General features: G+C 38.0%; 1 protein-coding gene across 5 annotated transcripts in view; it reads left to right on the top strand.

The window, feature by feature from the left end:
- Nucleotides 1-17,266, top strand: part of TNKS (tankyrase) — a 119,771-nt gene that overhangs the window by 76,867 nt on the left and 25,638 nt on the right. For all 5 annotated transcript variants that reach the window (XM_080588842.1, XM_080588838.1, XM_080588839.1 and 2 more), the window contains 10 exons: nt 1,663-1,757; nt 4,006-4,072; nt 4,520-4,706; nt 6,344-6,465; nt 7,378-7,469; nt 7,555-7,633; nt 13,424-13,595; nt 14,650-14,729; nt 15,771-15,916; nt 16,907-17,072. In XM_080588842.1, coding sequence (XP_080444968.1) covers nt 1,663-1,757; nt 4,006-4,072; nt 4,520-4,706; nt 6,344-6,465; nt 7,378-7,469; nt 7,555-7,633; nt 13,424-13,595; nt 14,650-14,729; nt 15,771-15,916; nt 16,907-17,072 — 1,206 coding nt within the window. The remainder of the gene's footprint in view (nt 1-1,662; nt 1,758-4,005; nt 4,073-4,519; nt 4,707-6,343; nt 6,466-7,377; nt 7,470-7,554; nt 7,634-13,423; nt 13,596-14,649; nt 14,730-15,770; nt 15,917-16,906; nt 17,073-17,266) is intronic.

The following is a 17,266-nucleotide window of genomic DNA, read 5'->3' on the forward strand; positions in this document are numbered from 1 at the left end:
AGGAGCCAGCTGTTTTATAATGGGGGCAGATTTGAAAGAACTTAATACCTTTTGGATCATCCCAAATTGTTAATTCAGTAATAGAAGCCTTTCTGGAACAGAATAATAGATCCTAACAAATACAAATTGACTTAAAGATTTGGCTAGTTTGGTTGGGGGTGGTTTTTTGAACTACGGAGACACTTTAAGGAGGTGAAGAATGTTAGAGCTGCTTACTTTGATGTCCATTTGTAGCAAACAGAGGGTGTGGGCAATTCTGAAGGTGAGTCTCATAGAAAATCGCAGAACTGCTTTCTCAAATAAGCTGCGTTACGTGGACATTTTTCTTGGAGACACCCTGTGCTGTCCTTACTGACAGTACAGCCTGTGTCATCGCTTTGCACACAGGACATCTGGTAGGTGCCCAAGTAGGTACTGTTTCTGGGACAAAGTAGCTCCAGACTATAGTAATAAACTGTGTTGAGACTCTAGTGAAACATAACTCAGTCTATTCCTAGTTATGGTCTTACTAAATGGGTATTAATTCCTGGAAATCTATTCCATTTATGAATATATAGCACTTGCTGCTGCTTACAGATGAGGCTTTGTCTTGATTTTTTTTTTAAACCTTAATAGCAAGAATGTGATGTCTCACCTGTAATACTGTATAATGATGTCTTAATGCCTGCAGTAAAGCTGTACTTGGCTTAATACTGTGAGATAGATAAGTCTTGCTTTCTGTTCAAGTTTTTTTAGGTATGGGGTTTTACTGGGATAGAAGTGCATTGTTTGTTGTGTGTCACAAAATAAATAGCAACAAAGATCCCTTCAAACTCCTCTGCTTCTCAGCCTTGGGAGGGAGCAAACTATCAGCCATTCGTGGAAGAAATAAGTTCCTTCAGAGTGAGACAGCACACAAAATTTACTTCGTTATAAAAAGCTTTTAAAATGATTGAACTTTGAGGGGATTTTTTCTTGTCATTTTTATTACTGTTGCTAATACTAATTAGCTATGGAGAAAGGTGCTATTATTATTTTGTTACTAGGTACGCCATTAGGGCATTACTGCTGAGGATGTATTTTGCAGGAAACAGCAAACTGCATGCAGTTTGCTCTGTGTGTGTCTTATAGCATAGCACAGAACACCAACAAGGTACCTACACTTGTTTGGTGCAGAGCTGAAGACAAACATTCCTGCTAGGGCATAAGTGCATTCGTTTTGTTCTGCAGTCTGATTCTCGTGCGCTTACTGCAACAAGACTTGCATACAAGCAGTTTTGTAACCTGTGAGTATGCAGCCTGAACTGCATAAATTTGTTCGTGAAACTGTTTGAAAAAATGTATAAATAACTTATAGCATTGAAAAATAATAAAAACCAGACACATAGGATTAAAGAAAAAAAAAGAGCAAGGTTGGGCTATCATTTTAAATAACTTCATCTGATAAATTTGCTATTGCCTTAAGTGATACATAGATTCTTCCCCACCTCCAGGAAGGGGTTTGGTTTGACAACAGGAGGAGCGTGCGTGTGCTTTGTATTTCTTGACTTGGCTAATTACAGAAGGAAAGTGTAACCTACCTTGATCAAATATGTAAGAGAAACAAAGAGTATGAAATGGTAGGAAGTGAAGTGCAGAAATATGTGTCTCCCATTCTTCATCTTGTTTTGTTTTCCTTTGCAGTCGACGCCTTTACACCTAGCAGCAGGCTATAACAGAGTACGAATAGTCCAACTTCTGCTTCAGCACGGTGCAGATGTTCATGCAAAGGACAAAGGGTATGTAAAATGAATTGATTTATTATCTGTTTGCAGCAGTGCTTTTCTGTTAATGAAGATGAGAAATGATTTCTTTGCTTGATGTTGCAGCAATCTCAAATAGTTGGTTAAGAATGTGACATCTGCTTCAAAAATATGAATGTGTTTAATGACAAGTAAACTTTTGTTACAGTCCCAATAACAGATTAATTGTGACTGCACTTGTTTTTTCTTCTACACCTTTAATTTTTTTCCAGTCCTTATTCCTTGTGTCCATGCACAGTCTTCCCTGTGAAATCATGGAATTTCACCATTATTTTAGGAGAGGGGATAGGGAGAAGATGCTTGAGATTAATGAAAAAAATGTGCATTGTAAAATTTCTCTGTAATCTTGTTACCTTATTGCATGTGTATGGATGTAATTGCAAGTAACATCAATGATACTCAGAGGCTCACAACTAGAGGCACTTGGAGACCTGCCTTGGTTGACATAGCCAACAAAAAACAAGATATAGCAGAAGCTAAATTATTCCTTTTTTTTTTTGCAGCTAGCACGCTAGTTAAGTAGATTACAACAAAAATTGTGCAGCATTCAGAAATCTCGAACTATGTGTTACACGTTGTTAGCTGTACATTTCTGTATTCTAAGGTGAATTCTTACAATGGTCTCATAGGAAAGCTTACTTCCAGCATTGTAGACATGGGGCTCCTGGTTAAAGACATGCATATCAGAGTTTATAGAGGTGAGATATTAATGAGAGTGCTCTCTAGCCATCAACATACTTGAGGCATTTCCTATACCCCTTCCTTCTCTAGTTTTAAAGGAGATTTTAAATTAAGATCTTACTTTTTTTTTCTTTTTTCCCCAAACCAGTCAGTCGTAAGCTTACTTAAACTCTGGAAGATTGAAGTACTGATTGTAGCACTGTTGACTGTACATTCACCCTTAGTGTCTTTTTTTGATCAGAATTGTGAAATACATCATAACACATTATGTAAGTCACAAAACCACAGCAAAGCTGCATGGAATACAATCCAAAATTGTTAAGCGAGTTTTAGGCATTTCACACGTTAAGAAATTTAAGTGTCACTTGGTAGAAAATTCCAGCGTAGATGTTTTAATGTGGTTGGAATGATCTAGTTGGAAAGTATTGCTGTGTGAAAAGTAGTTAAGTAGACCTCAAGTAGGGGAGAAGAATAAAGGGAAAGAAAAGAAAAACTGTACATGTACTTTGTATTAAACGTGTAAACAATTCAAACACTCTAAGGTATGTGTAACAGCTCAGTGAGCTCTCTCTTTCTCCTTTTTAGTGGCATCACGTGATTAGGTGTTTTTTCTTTTTTTTTTGGTTGTTGGTTTGGTTTGGTTTTGCTCATTTTTTTGTTTTCAAAATTTATAAGTAAGCAAACTAGTGTGGTACTCACTTTCCCAATGCTCTTTTTGCTAATTTTGCAATTCTGGGGAACATACACAACATTTTTCATAAATGGTGAAGGGTTAATTGTTGTTTGCAGTGTATTATACATTCTGATTTGTTAAGCCGTAACTAGCCTAGCTTGTTTGGCTTGAATTAAAATTATTTAGTTCTCTGTAATAATTGTCCCCTTCGCATCTCCCTTTTGAGTGTGTGGCTCTTTTATTACATATCTTGTGCTTGTAATGTCATCCTTGTCATTTTCTTCACTAGTATCATTTTTGAGTATGACCTCCTGTAGTGTAACTATAAAAAAAATACATAGATCTTCTTATAATTTGACTGTAAAAAATGCAGTGAAATCAGGTCGTCCCACAGTTTGGAGCAGCAATTTGTCTGCTGTCTACGGATATTTGTACATTTTCATAATATACCCAGGAGTTAGGTTAGTATTATCTGAAGAGTTCTGACTTCCACACAGCATTTTATATAAACAGGAGTGCGCATTTAGGCAGAAATAGAAGACTGACTTCTACTAAGCAAATTGAATGTGGAATGGGAGTTTTTCCCCCCTTAGTGGCTTCAAGAAAGATCATTTCAAAGGCAATTAATGCTAATCTTATTGGTAGATTAAACATCTGTGGCCTGCTAGGAAAAAATGCTTTAATGTCACTCACAAGTAATGTGTTGTTTGGGAATGCAAGGTTTTTCCAGTAGTTTTTGAATCTTAATTTTTAAAGATGTTAATGATTAGGTTTTATTTTGTTTTCTGTTCACCTCTCAGTAAAGAGAAAATAATACCTTCTTCAGCAATGCTGCCTGAATAAATCTGTCATTTGCCTTCTTTCATACAGTGGCCTTGTGCCTCTTCACAATGCATGTTCATATGGACACTACGAGGTTACAGAGCTGCTACTTAAGGTAAGCAGAAGGATGGAAAGTAATTACTGTAAATTTAGATGTGTTAGGTGGACTGTTCATACCAGAGTTGAAAAGGAAGACTCTTTTTCTTTAGTATCAGATTTCAAACATCCTGTATGTAATTTCAGAAGCCTACGACTTCAGATCTATGTGTTTTTTCCCTACCTAATTTCTTTAGAGAGATAGTAGAGTTTCTTTTCCACCCACCCCCCCTCCCCCCCGGAAAAATCTGCTGTACTTAAAAAATTAGTTCATATAGAAATTCCCATTTTGTTGAGGATTCATGGTTTTTTTTATGTGTATAGGTATTTTTATAATTCACTTTTGTGTGTGTATTCATACATGAAAGAACAAAATTAGTTTTTGTAATGAAATGAAAATTCATATGCTTTTTTTTGTTGTTGAGGGTGATTTCCTACTAATAAAAGGCTTTTGTTCCTGTGCTAGCATGGTGCCTGTGTTAATGCTATGGACCTCTGGCAATTTACGCCCTTGCATGAGGCTGCTTCCAAGAACCGTGTAGAAGTCTGTTCCCTCTTGCTGAGTCATGGTGCGGATCCCACATTAGTCAACTGCCATGGCAAGAGCGCAGTCGATATGGCTCCAACACCTGAACTGAGGGAGAGGCTGACCTGTAAGTGTTTTCAGACTTAAAACAGTTGTTGGTTAATATAAAGGGATGTTTTCCTTTCAAGGCAGCTTCTTCATAAAGCATGGATAGATGCAGAGCAGCAGAAGAAATACACATGTGCTCCTCACTTTAAATAAGCAGATAACTCTGATAGGCCATTCATGATGATGTCTACTTTTTTTTCCGATTTAAAATGTGTCAGGCAAGGAGGCACTGCTGAATCAGTGACTGTGGGTGATTTTTATGCTAAAAGTCTAATCAAGTCACATAGGAGCCTCTACGTGAACAGGCTTGTAGGAACCTGTGAACAGTTAGAGTGACTTCTAGAAGACATATAGCTTTGATGTGCAAGCTTGAAGAGATGGAAATTCCAGCACCTTTTTTTTTTGGTAGTGTTTGCAGTCCTAATGCTGTTTACAGAAAAAAATGCCTCAGCTCCAATTGAAATTTGTCTGCTTTTATTTGCCCTCTTTTGGGGGTTTGTTTTCTCGTTGTTATAAACTGTAAAGATAATTAAATGAGACAAGTATAGAAACAAAACATAATGAAGTTGCAGAAAACATCTTCCCGAAACATAAATTCTGAACTCGATTATACATTGCTTCAATCGTAAGCTTTTGGTTTTTTCTGTTGAATATAGCAGAATCCCCTGGCAGACTAAGAATGTGATCTTGCGCTGCTCAAAATCACAGGTTGTTGTCACTATTTTGTGAAGGTGGTAACACAGAAATGAAAACGTGCGGCAGAAAGCTTTCCTCTAGGACAGAAGAGGAGGGGGTTAATATTTTCCAGCTACTTCTCTACTCTGTTCCAGGCTGGCTTAGGACATTGTGCTTCTGGCTTTAAGCAAATTAATTTACCATTTTTTAAACTAAAAAGCAAAAATACATTTAAACTTTATTTCTGTATTTTTAGTTTCTGGATGGGGGTGGGCTTATCCATCTTGTTTCTCATTCCCACGTTCAGACCTCATCCTTGATAGCCTATCTCACATTTGTACATTTTATGGTAAACACTTTTCATCTTTTTCAAGTTGAAAATACTTTTTAACTAAAATGGACTAGTTCCTGAAATGATCAAGGTGTGGACAGAAAATAACAAAATTACCTCTCTGCATTTGCAAAGATATAACTACTATCAAAATCTTCGGAGCAGACTGGCTTCAAATGCTTAGCTGGCTAACTTTCTTTAACACCAATAGTTTAACGGTTGTATTTAAACAATACGTTCAGTCTTTACCTTGAATTACTTGTAGTTGTAAATACAGTAGCGTTTTGGAAAACCAACTGTAATGCTTTTTTTCTGCAGAAAAAAAGGCTGCAGTAGCTGTGTGCTCACTTGAACACATACATAGATAATTGAGAGGTCACATATGCATTTAATATGAAGTGGGTGGGGGATAAGAGGGAGAAAAACTAAGAATTTTACTCAGGGAGTCACTGCACCGCTTCTTTGGAATACCCTTTTGGTTTCAGGAAACCATGCTCTTTTCATGTTACTATGCATACCAGGTAAGCCACTATCTGAAGATGTACAGAAATACTCTTATTACCTCTTAACTGGTTATAGGTACCTTTCTCAAGTAGCATCTGTAAAGGTAACTTGTTACTGAATATTCAATGCATCTCTTTCTCCAATAGATGAATTCAAAGGACATTCTTTACTACAAGCAGCAAGAGAGGCAGATCTAGCCAAAGTGAAAAAGACACTTGCTTTGGAGATCATCAATTTTAAGCAGCCACAGTCACATGAGACTGCACTGGTGAGATTATAGAGTCAATCCTCGTCTTTTACAATAAATGTGATGGTAGTGCTAGTTGAGTGGGTTTATTTATACATTATGAAAATCTATTCATCATCTGAGATAGAGGATTTGCTATCAAACACTTTATATATTAAAAATATTTCACCATTACAGAAATAACACCATATAATTTTTAGCACTTATTTTTTCTTTTTTCCTAGTAGATCACAGAAACCTTCTGGCCAGAGCATACCTGTCCTTGTTTCACTTCTCTTCTGCTTTTCTCCCCCATTAGCCTATTTTATTGTTGACCAGTTAAGTTTTTGCTGGGGTTGAAAAGCTCTATATGGAACATATTCTTATATGTTCCATATAGAGCCTTTTTTCCATATTCTTATATTCGTTATATGGAACTATTCCAAGAGCTTTATTGCATATTTGTTACATAATTTGTAACTGGCTGCATAACAGACTTGCTGTTATGTTAAGTATGTTCAGTACACACTGAAATGGAAGAAGAAACAATTTTCAAAGGCTTGATAAAATAAAGCAGTGGAATCTTAATGGAACCCTTTGGTATCCCTCTGAAGAAGGCTAAGATGTTTAAAGCCCTTTCCCTTAACCTCCTTTGGGCATTGCATGCTATACCTGTCCTGATATCTTGTTAATGCATTTGGGAATTTACTACTTTTTTGGTGACAAATAGCAGTAAAATGAAAATTGTTTTTTTCTGATGAGAATAATTTAGCATTATTCACTTGCTCGTATTTTGTTTGGTATGTTAAATGTTCAGGAAGAAATATGATGTGTTTTGTTTGTAAATTCTGTAGTCTGATGTTTAGCAGAATAATTAAGAGATGAAGTCTTTGATCTCAAAGCTCTTTTTCATCTGTGTAGTTGAAATAGTACTTTATATTTACTTTTTTGCAGCACTGTGCTGTGGCTGCTGTGCATCCCAAGCGGAAGCAAGTTACAGAATTATTGCTCAGGAAAGGAGCGAATGTTAATGAGAAAAACAAAGAGTAGGTTTCTGAAATTTTCAACTTTTTTCAAAGGACTCAGTCATACTAGGAGCATAAAACTAATATCTTTTTTTTTTTTGTCTAGTTTCATGACACCTTTGCATGTTGCAGCTGAGAAAGCCCATAACGATGTCATGGAAGTTCTGCATAAACATGGAGCAAAGGTAAATATGCTTAAATGCATGTAATTTACGGCAGAAGGCAAGAGGGAATGTTATATTGGTTAAATACAGTTTTAGTTTTTGTGATAGTTGTTGCATTTTCTTCTGTATGTCTTGTACTTCTCATGTTAACCATGAAGGGTGTTTATCCTAAATCATTACAGGATATTCAGGAACCCCATTTAAAAATTAAGTCTTCTCTCCAAGTAACTGAATATAGGCTTTAGGTGTTTAGATTACTCATTTTTAATGAATCTTCAAGTGCCATGACAGTATCTTTGAAGGTGGTGCTTTGTTTAAAAAAAAAAAAAATAAGGTGGCGAACTAATGAAAAAGTGGCTTCCATCCTGTTTTGTTGTATTGCTGGATGGTTGGATATATTTTATAGCTAGCTCCTTGCCTGAACTTACAGATACATGGGAAAATTAATATGTTCAGAAAGACATCGGGCTTTCTAGTGGTACAGAAAACAGGGATTAAAGTCTTCTAAACTGGAATGATTGTTGTAAAAATGAAAAATAATAATAATAAAAAAGGACCTGCAATAATGCAAGTTCACTAATATCTTGGGCAAATGTAGAAACGTCATGGATGCTATTTGGTTTATTGTATTTCTAAAAGATACTGTTGAAACCATTCTTCTCCAAGAGAGAACAAGCTGCTTTAAAGTTATGTTTGCATGACAGAAGATAGAGTCCGTCTTTATGTTGGTAGCAGAAATGGCTTCGTTCTGGTCTGCTAGAAGGATCTAGCTTTATGGATCTTTACATAATATAATTATTTCTGTATGTTGGAGTAGCAAGTTTCAAGACTCTGACTCTGGAAATATTTGCCATCTACCTAGACCCGTGCAACAGAATCAAATGCTTTTGAATAACCTCACTGTATACTATAATTGTGAACGTGCTGCTCAGGCACATAGTTCAGTGGTAGACTTGATAGTATTAATTTGATGGTTGGACCTGATGGTCTTAAGGGTCTCTTCCAGCGTACATTATTCCATGATTTCCTTCCAAGATTTCAAACTTGGTGAGGGTGCATTCAATCCCACTGTCTATGTCACTGATAAAAATATTAAACAGCACTGGTCCCAGGACAGACCCCTGATCCCCAATCAGAGGGAAGGCCAACATGGCAGATGACATGGTGGATGTCTGTTAGGGACTATCCAAGCAGGATGAAGAGGCAGATGAAATGTTCTATAAGCAGCTGGAAGAAGTCTCACAATCTCTAGATCTTGTTCTCGTGGGGGTCTTCAACTTACCAGATGTCTGCTGGAAGTACAATATAGCAGAGAGGAAAATTTAGGAGGCATCTGAAATGTGTGGAAGATAATTTCCTGACACAGCTGCTGAGTGAGCCGACTGGGAAAGGCACCTCTCTGGACCTTTTGCTTGCAAACATAGAAGGGCTTGTGTTGGATATGAAGGTTGGTGGTTGTCTTGGGCATAGTGATCACAAAATAATAAATTTTTGATTCTTGGAAAAGCAAATAGGTAGGGGGGTTAGCAACAAAAGGAAGACTAAGGAAAATCTCCATCCTGTATTGGATGTGAGGTGAAACATAGTGACAAAGGATGAAGAAAAGGCTGAGTTGCTTAATGCTTTCTTTGCTTCAGTCTTTAAAAGTAAGACCAGTTGTTCTCTGAGCACCCAGCCCCCTGACTTGGAATATAGGGGCAGGGAGCAGAATGAAGACCCCATAATCTAAGAGGAAGTGGTTAGTGACCTGCTACACCACTTAAATGCAGGCAAGTCTGGGGGACCAGATGTGATCCACGCAAGGGTATAGAGGGTGCTCACCAAGCCCCTTTCCATCATTTATCAGCAGTCCTGGCTATATGGGGAGGTCCCAGTTGACTGGAGGCTAGCAAATGTGACACCCATCTACAAGAAGGGCCAGAAGGAGGACCCAGGGAACTAAAGGCCTGTCAGTCTGACTTTGGTGCCAGGGAAAGGTTATGGAGCAGATCATCTTGAGTGCCATCACAGGGCAGACACAGGACAACCAGGTGATCAGGCCTGGTCAGCATGGGTTTATGAAAGGCAGGTCCCACTTAACTAACCTGATCTCCTTATATGACAAGGTGACCCACTTAGTGGATGAGGGAGAGGCTGTGGATTTTGTCTACTTAGACTTTAGTAAAGCTTTTGACACCGTTTCCCACAGCATTCTCCTCAAGAAACTGGCTGCTCATGGCTTAGACGGGCATACGCTTTGCTGGGTGAAGAATTGTTTGAGTGGCTGGGCCCAAGGAGTTGTGGTGAACAGAGCTAAATCCAGATTTCAAACAGTCAAAAGTGGTATCCTCCAGGGCCCAGTACTGGCCCCAGTTCTATTCAGTATCTTTATTAATGATCTTGGATGAGGGGATCCAGTGCACCCTCAGTAAGTCTGCAGATGACACCAAGTTGGGTGGGAGTGCTGATCTGCTTGAGGGTAGGAAGGCTTTGCAGAGAGATCTGGATAGGCTGGACCGATGGGCTGAGGCCAACTGTATGAGGTTCAACAAGGCCAAGTGCCGGGTCCTGCATCTGGGGCACAACAACCCAATGCAATACCACAGGCTGTGGGAAGAGTGGCTGGAAAGCTGACTAGCAGAAAAGGACCTGGGGTGTTGGTCAATAGCCAGCTGAATACAAGCCATTAGTGTGCTCAGGTGGCCAAGAAAGTCAAACAGCGATACTGGCTTGTATCAGAAATGGTGTGGCCAGCAGGACCAGGGAAGTGATCGTCCCCTTGTACTCGGCTCTGGTGAGGCCGCACCTCGAGTACTGTGCTCAGCTTTGGGCCCCTCGCTACAGGAAGGACATCGAGGCCCTGGAGTGTGCCCAGAGAAGGGCTACGAAGCTGGTGAAGGGTCCAGAGAACAGGTCTTAGAGGAGCAGCTGAGGGAACTGGGGTTGTTTAGCCTAGAGAAAAGGAGGCTTGGAGGAGACCTTTTTGTTACCTACAGCTACCTCAAAGGAGGTCGTAGCAGGGTGGGGGATTGGTCTCCCAAGCACCAAGTGACAGGACAAGAGGAAATGGCCTCAAGTTGCACCAGGGGAGGCTTAGGTTTGAAATTAGAAAAAAAAAAATTCTTCACTGCCAGGGTTGTGAAGCATTGGAACAGGCTGCTCCGGGTTGAGTCACCATCCCTGGAGGTTTTTAAAAAACGTCTAGCTGTGGTGCTTAGGGACGTGGTTTAGCGATAGGCTTGGCAGTGCTGGGTTAGCGGTTGGACTTGATGATCTTAGACGTCTTCCAACCTAGTGACTCTGTGATTCTACTCTGTGAATATTGCTGTAGCTCTTTGAGCTCTTGGAGACAGCAGCAGTGCAGGGAGGAAAATTCTCTTCAGTGTCTGATGATACATGACCATTTTGATTTCTCGACTGAATATATATCCAGGATGAGGAAAATGAAATAACAGAAGGGATTATGCATGGGAAATGCCATATAGGGTGGTATCTGTCCATGAAAAGCCTTACTTAAACACACTTTTAATTTGAGAACTGCGTTCTGCTTTTATGTTTTAGTTTGAGTAATGGACTGACTGTGTATGTACTAAAAGGTGAAGAAACCAGATCCAGAGACAGTGTGATGTGGAATAAAAGCCGTCAAATCTGTTATTTTTAACTCCTTGCAGATTTGCCTGTAAAGTAATTAAGAACTACAACCTTTTCATTTCAGGCTGCTTATAAGGAGGACCAGTTGAATATTTCTCGTTTGTTTACTTAGTGCAGCTTGAATGATTTGTCTTTTCAGCATGCAGTAAGGCAGTGCAGCTTGGATATTTGATATTTTGTCAGAATTTAAACTTTAACTTTGAATATGAAAGGGTGTATGTTTTTAGACCTAGTATTGAACAGTTGTTAATCCAGACAGATGTCTTAACAGGTATGATTTTAAGGAGAGTTTAATCTCTCTTTGTATTTCTTTCAGGAATTAGATTTATATTGGCATCTCCTGATTGTCAGGTTGTTTTAAATATTCAAATTGATTTTCATTTGGAAATAAATCCTGCTGCATTCAGCCTTAGTGCAATACATTCTTGGGTTCATTTTAGACAAGTGCTGCATGATTGGTGAGAGCAGATCTGCTTCAAAGTGGAGGTACTACCATTGAAATTGCCCTGCAAAGTCTAATTCTCTTTCCTGAGGGAAAGAACAGCGTCATTTGGTGTCTGCGTTCCTCATGGTCGGCTGCAGCCCTCTTTGTCCCAGAAGTGAACAGGCATGTCTTCAAATGGCAGCAGTTTTTCTGCCCCAAGAGTTGATTGTTGGCAAAGATAATTATTTGGAGGTGAAAGGAGACCTGCGTAAGATAATATTAACATTTTCCCAGTTCACAGTTGGTACGGTGTGGGTGTCTTGCTAAGCAAAGAGCTTTTATTTAAAACAAAACTTTTAGGAGAATCCCATGAGAGTGTCATGAGCTGAGCACGGTCAGAGGAAAGCAGAACTGTTCTCCTAATCAATCTCACTGTGTGGGGGGTTTGTGATCTAAGAGATTCGTACCTCACCAGCCTGTAGAATTGTTCAGAGATACAAAAGATTTTCAGACAATATCAAATCACAGACCACTTTATTTATGTGGTAGCTCTTTGTTATTTCCTATGGCTTGATATTGCTGTATTGCAGGTATTTATATATTTTTAACACTCTCAGGTAATAGATATTGGCTATGTAGTTACCTCCTCCCAGATTTAATTTCATGGAAATACAGTCTTAACCAGAATGTTTTTTCACTAGTTTTCATGGAAAGGTAGTAGAATTTGCAGGCTGCATTTTAGGTGAGAAAACCTAGAAAAACCCTTGACTGCTGCCATCACAAAAATTTTGAGAAGGTAAAAGGTAAAAATGTTGTTTTTTACAGTAACAGAGTCTATTATGCATGCAGTTCACAGCCTGCAGTCTGTAGGCTTGGAAACAGATAACAGGTTCTCAGTTACTGCAGAGAATACAGAGTAGTTCTATATTTCATAGTGATTAAAAAAAAAAAAAAGGAAAAAAAGCTGTTGGACATCTGCATTTAAGTTTGTCATGAATGGTTGCTAGGTACAAAGTATCTTCTTGAAAGGTTATTTTCTATATTTTTTTTCCTTCTTCTTAAAACTATTATTCTCTTCCTTTCTCTGATACTGAGCCCATGGCAATGCTGCCAGTTATTTAGATTCTCTGTTAGATCTTGATAGATAGGTTTCCATTATTATTACTCCATTTTGTCTGCTTATATACTCTTATATTGGATAGATTTCTATCCACTTTAACTTAATATTTCTGTAAAATTACAAACAACGGACTGTGTATACATCTTCTTTCACCACCCCTCTCCCACACACCCTTAGAATTCTTAATCTGACATCTTTGTTTTAATTCTTGGTAGTGAGTGTTAATTCCTCTTCTGAGGATGACAGATAATAGTATCTTTAAAGGTAGATGATCTTTGAATTGTTTAGTTAATTATTTACCTCTTTCTCTTCTTCTGTGAGAGTTGTTTTTGCACAAGGTTAATCTTTGTCAAATTTGTCAAGAGTTTGATCGCTATTTCAAGTATGGTTTTGGGGATCCTGTGTTTTGTAATAGCCATGCAAACAAATAACCTGTTTTTTTTAAGACAAGAAAGCATCTGCAGAAAATTATCTTTGCATTGGAGTGTTTATGTATTTTGTCATTTGGTTGCGTTTAGTTGCAGCACAGATAAACTTATATGCCAAGAAGTTCCTGTTACTGCTCTTCTTATTAAGGGCATGGACAGGTGCAGGCTTTTAATTCTAATAATGTTTTATATTGTTGCTGATTTTTCAGATGAATGCACTGGACACACTTGGTCAAACAGCATTGCACAGGGCTGCTTTAGCAGGTCACTTGCAAACCTGCCGGCTCCTGCTGAATTATGGCTCTGATCCCTCCATCATCTCTTTACAAGGCTTCACAGCAGCACAGATGGGAAACGAAGCAGTGCAACAGATACTAAGTGGTAGGTAAAAATTAAGGCTTGGATATTTGAACTTCAGCTTCTCCCTGTCTTTTAAAGCTGTGGATCTTATTTCCTTTTCAACGCAAGAGACTTAATATAGTTTCTTCATCCCTCCCTTCTGCCAGTATGTGCACACATCTACGTTGTTCTGTGTGATGCTTTTTTAGGAAACAGACTCACAGCTGCTCAATTCAGAGATTTTGTGCAAAATGGGGATAAAATATCTTGTGGATTTATATCATGCTGTTGTATGGGAATATTAAAGGAAGTCAGGTCAATTTTTTAATTTTTTTTAATAACAAGTTCCAAGGAAACTAAAATATTGACAAACATGAGAACCCTTTTTCCTCTCATCAGCTACCCTTTGGGTACTCCATACTTTAGCAGTCAAAAGCAGAATGTTACTTGTGTTTTACAGAGTGGGAGCAGAGTCCTGTGAGATAAAGGCACTTGCATCAGATATAAAAACAACCTAAGTATTTATGCGATCAGTAATTAGAGGGTATGATGTTTATGGTTCTCTTATAAAAGATCCCAGGGTTAACAGTTTGGGGATTTTTTCTAACAGCGTAACCACTTCCTAAAGAGAATTTCTGGTCTTTGGTTCCAGGCCCCTCACCAGCTTCGTAGCAAGTACAAAGTGCAAAGGTATTAATTCAGGTGCTGAAATGAGCATGTTTAATTCTGGGTGTGCAGTGGGGCTTCTTGCAGTTTGCTGAAGTAGATGAGAAGGTGCTTTTGAACTTCATCAAATCTTTGAATCCGTCCCAGTGAACGCATAGGTTTTTTGAATGCAGAAACGTCGTTCTTACCATACATGGGATTAGCAACACATTGAAATTCCATTGGGCAGAATGATGTCAGCTCTAGAGCCTAAATCTGACTTTTACACTGAAACTAAGGCTCCTTATTCAGCTATTTAGGCAATATGAACTTGAACTTCACTACTCCTGTAGCATTTTTACAGATGCCAGCAGACGTCTTCCTAGTTTGAAAAAATCGAGCACAAGTTAATATAACTTAATAACCCTAAAACTTTTTTTTCTATATGTAGAAAGTACACCTGTGCGTACTTCTGACGTGGATTATCGGTTATTAGAAGCATCTAAAGCTGGAGATTTGGAAACTGTGAAGGTAGGTTTGAGCAACTCCTATTAATTTTTCATTTTATTGTTGTGCAAGGCTCATGAAAGCCTCTGCTACAAGGGTTGTGGACGTCATGCCCAGTGGATGATAAATCATAAAAAATGTGAAGAAAGATCTCTTAATATTTTTTCTGATAAGCTGGGCATTGAGATGTGCTGAGGTGTTTCTCTGAGTTGTGAATTCTCTGAGAATTATCGCTCATACAGCCATAATTCCTTGATAAGGACCCTGTGAGCCTGAGAATCACGGTTTAATAGAAACAAGCCTTAGGTGTGTGATTCAATCAGAAGGCAAGCAAACAAGTTAGCAGGTAACAGACTTAATGTTTTAAGCCATCCTTATCTGAAGAAGATTAACAGTCATGCCATGGAATGCCAGCATCACAGGAAGGTTTGGTCTTCTCTTTCATACTTGATCGATGGGCAAAATAGCCTGCAGATAGACCATTCTGCACAGTCTCACCTTGAACTTCAATGCATCAATATTAATACACATTAATATCCAAACAGCACCTGTTTTGTGCACCAGCAGCTCTTTTGACTGCCAAATTCAATATTTCTAGTTTTATGAAGACAGCATGAGATGGAAATGGTGGCTCGTCTGGAGAAACTTACATGGGCTTACATGGCTTGTCTGGAGAAACTTATCTGGCACTCGATAATTCATTTTTACCCTTCTAATATGTTACGAATGTCTTCATACTGCTTCCATCATTTAAGACCTATTTGTTAGAAAAGTACTTTCATACATTTAGAGAAGCTTTATTTTTAATTCTGTTTATATGGAAAGAAATTTCCGGAAACTTAACTTCTAAAAAATGGTATATACAAATAAATGGACCAAATTTTCTGTTAGGGTATTTGATGGGGGCTAGTTCTTTTTGTGTATTTTCTAGTTACTTTGGTTTTTTTGTGTGTTTTTTTTTTGTGTTTTGGTTTTGTTTTTTTGTGTTTTGGTTTTGTTTTTTTGTTTTGTTTTGTTTCTTTTTTAGTTCAGTAGTAGATGTTGGTTTCTTCTTTTGTCTTCCAGCAACTTTGCAGCCCTCAGAATGTGAATTGTAGGGATTTGGAAGGCCGTCATTCGACACCACTGCACTTTGCTGCAGGATATAACCGTGTATCAGTGGTGGAGTATCTGTTGCATCATGGGGCAGATGTGCATGCCAAAGATAAAGGGTACATTTTCATTCCATTATGTGCTCCAATGGTTTCAGTTAGTATGAGATTTCTACCCCCTCTGTTCATTTGGGTTCAGATTTCAGCAACCATCATATTTTTTTCTCTTGAAAAGTTTTCTTTTTTTCTTCTTATTCCTCATTGTTCCTGAAGTTCGTTGTAGGGAGACTGTGGACTATTAAAGTTACATTTAACTTTCTGGGAAAGCCACAGTCAAGCACATATCGGGTCGATGTAATCCTTGATCCTTCTCTTCCCCCTTTTGTCCATTTCAGAGACTTTTGCTGTGCTTAAAAGCAGCCTCTCAGTTATTTCAGGTGACAAATTAGTTTTGAATTGTCTGAGATAAAATACAAGGGTCATTTATCTAATTCTGTTAGTTAGCTTTTATTATTAACTAGTTATTTATTCAGTTAAATAAGATAAATCATTTACACTTTTTTCATTATTCGCAAATTGATCGTGTAGGATAGTGTGATTGTGTTTGATCTTTCATTCCAATATGTTGGGCTTCAGGGCAGGCTAAAACATTTCCAATACTGAATTTTTAGGCTCTCCCTTGAAAGTAATATTTGGGCATCTTTCTGTGGTATCAGCTGTGCTAATATAGTACTAATAACTGTGCTTCAAATCTGTTGTATAGCTGTATACTTCTTCTGAAATTTACACTCTAATATTCAAAATCAGAATGTAATGATTCTTGCAATTTATTTTTTTTGCCGCTGTTAACAGTATTGAAGTTGCTTGAAGCGCTAGCAACATTGGTGCTTGTTAAGCATTTAGAAGTCTCCTATATGGGATGTGAAGAAGGATGATTATGTTCATTTCATTGATATTTTAATAGCAAGGAAATAAAGCCATGAAAATTGGAGGCTGAAAGATGCAGATTACGGTCCAGTGGGAGTGGGTATTTTATCTATTGAAATTTTGTATGATTGCATGTTGGATTTTATTGTCTGTAGCTACTAAAAAAACTTTCTCTTTGATTAGTGGCTTAGTACCCCTGCATAATGCCTGTTCTTATGGACACTACGAAGTGGCTGAACTCTTAGTGAGGCATGGTGCTTCTGTCAATGTAGCAGACCTGTGGAAATTCACTCCTCTACATGAAGCAGCTGCAAAAGGAAAATATGAAATCTGCAAACTTCTATTAAAAGTAAGTGATCTGGAGTTCTCAAATATGTCTTTAAATGTGTTTATGTTTTGTTTTTTGCTGGAGATCAGAATCAAAGTTAATTGCATTCAGTGAGTTCTTTATGGTTCTTTCAGTATTTTCATTGTTTGTGCAATGTCTGTTCACTTACAAAGAATCATCAGAATGGTTACTTTTTCTAGTAGGTTTATTAACTT

The sequence above is a fragment of the Anser brachyrhynchus genome, assembly GCF_964034855.1.
Source record: "Anser brachyrhynchus genome assembly, chromosome: 4".
Lineage (NCBI taxonomy): Eukaryota > Metazoa > Chordata > Aves > Anseriformes > Anatidae > Anser > Anser brachyrhynchus.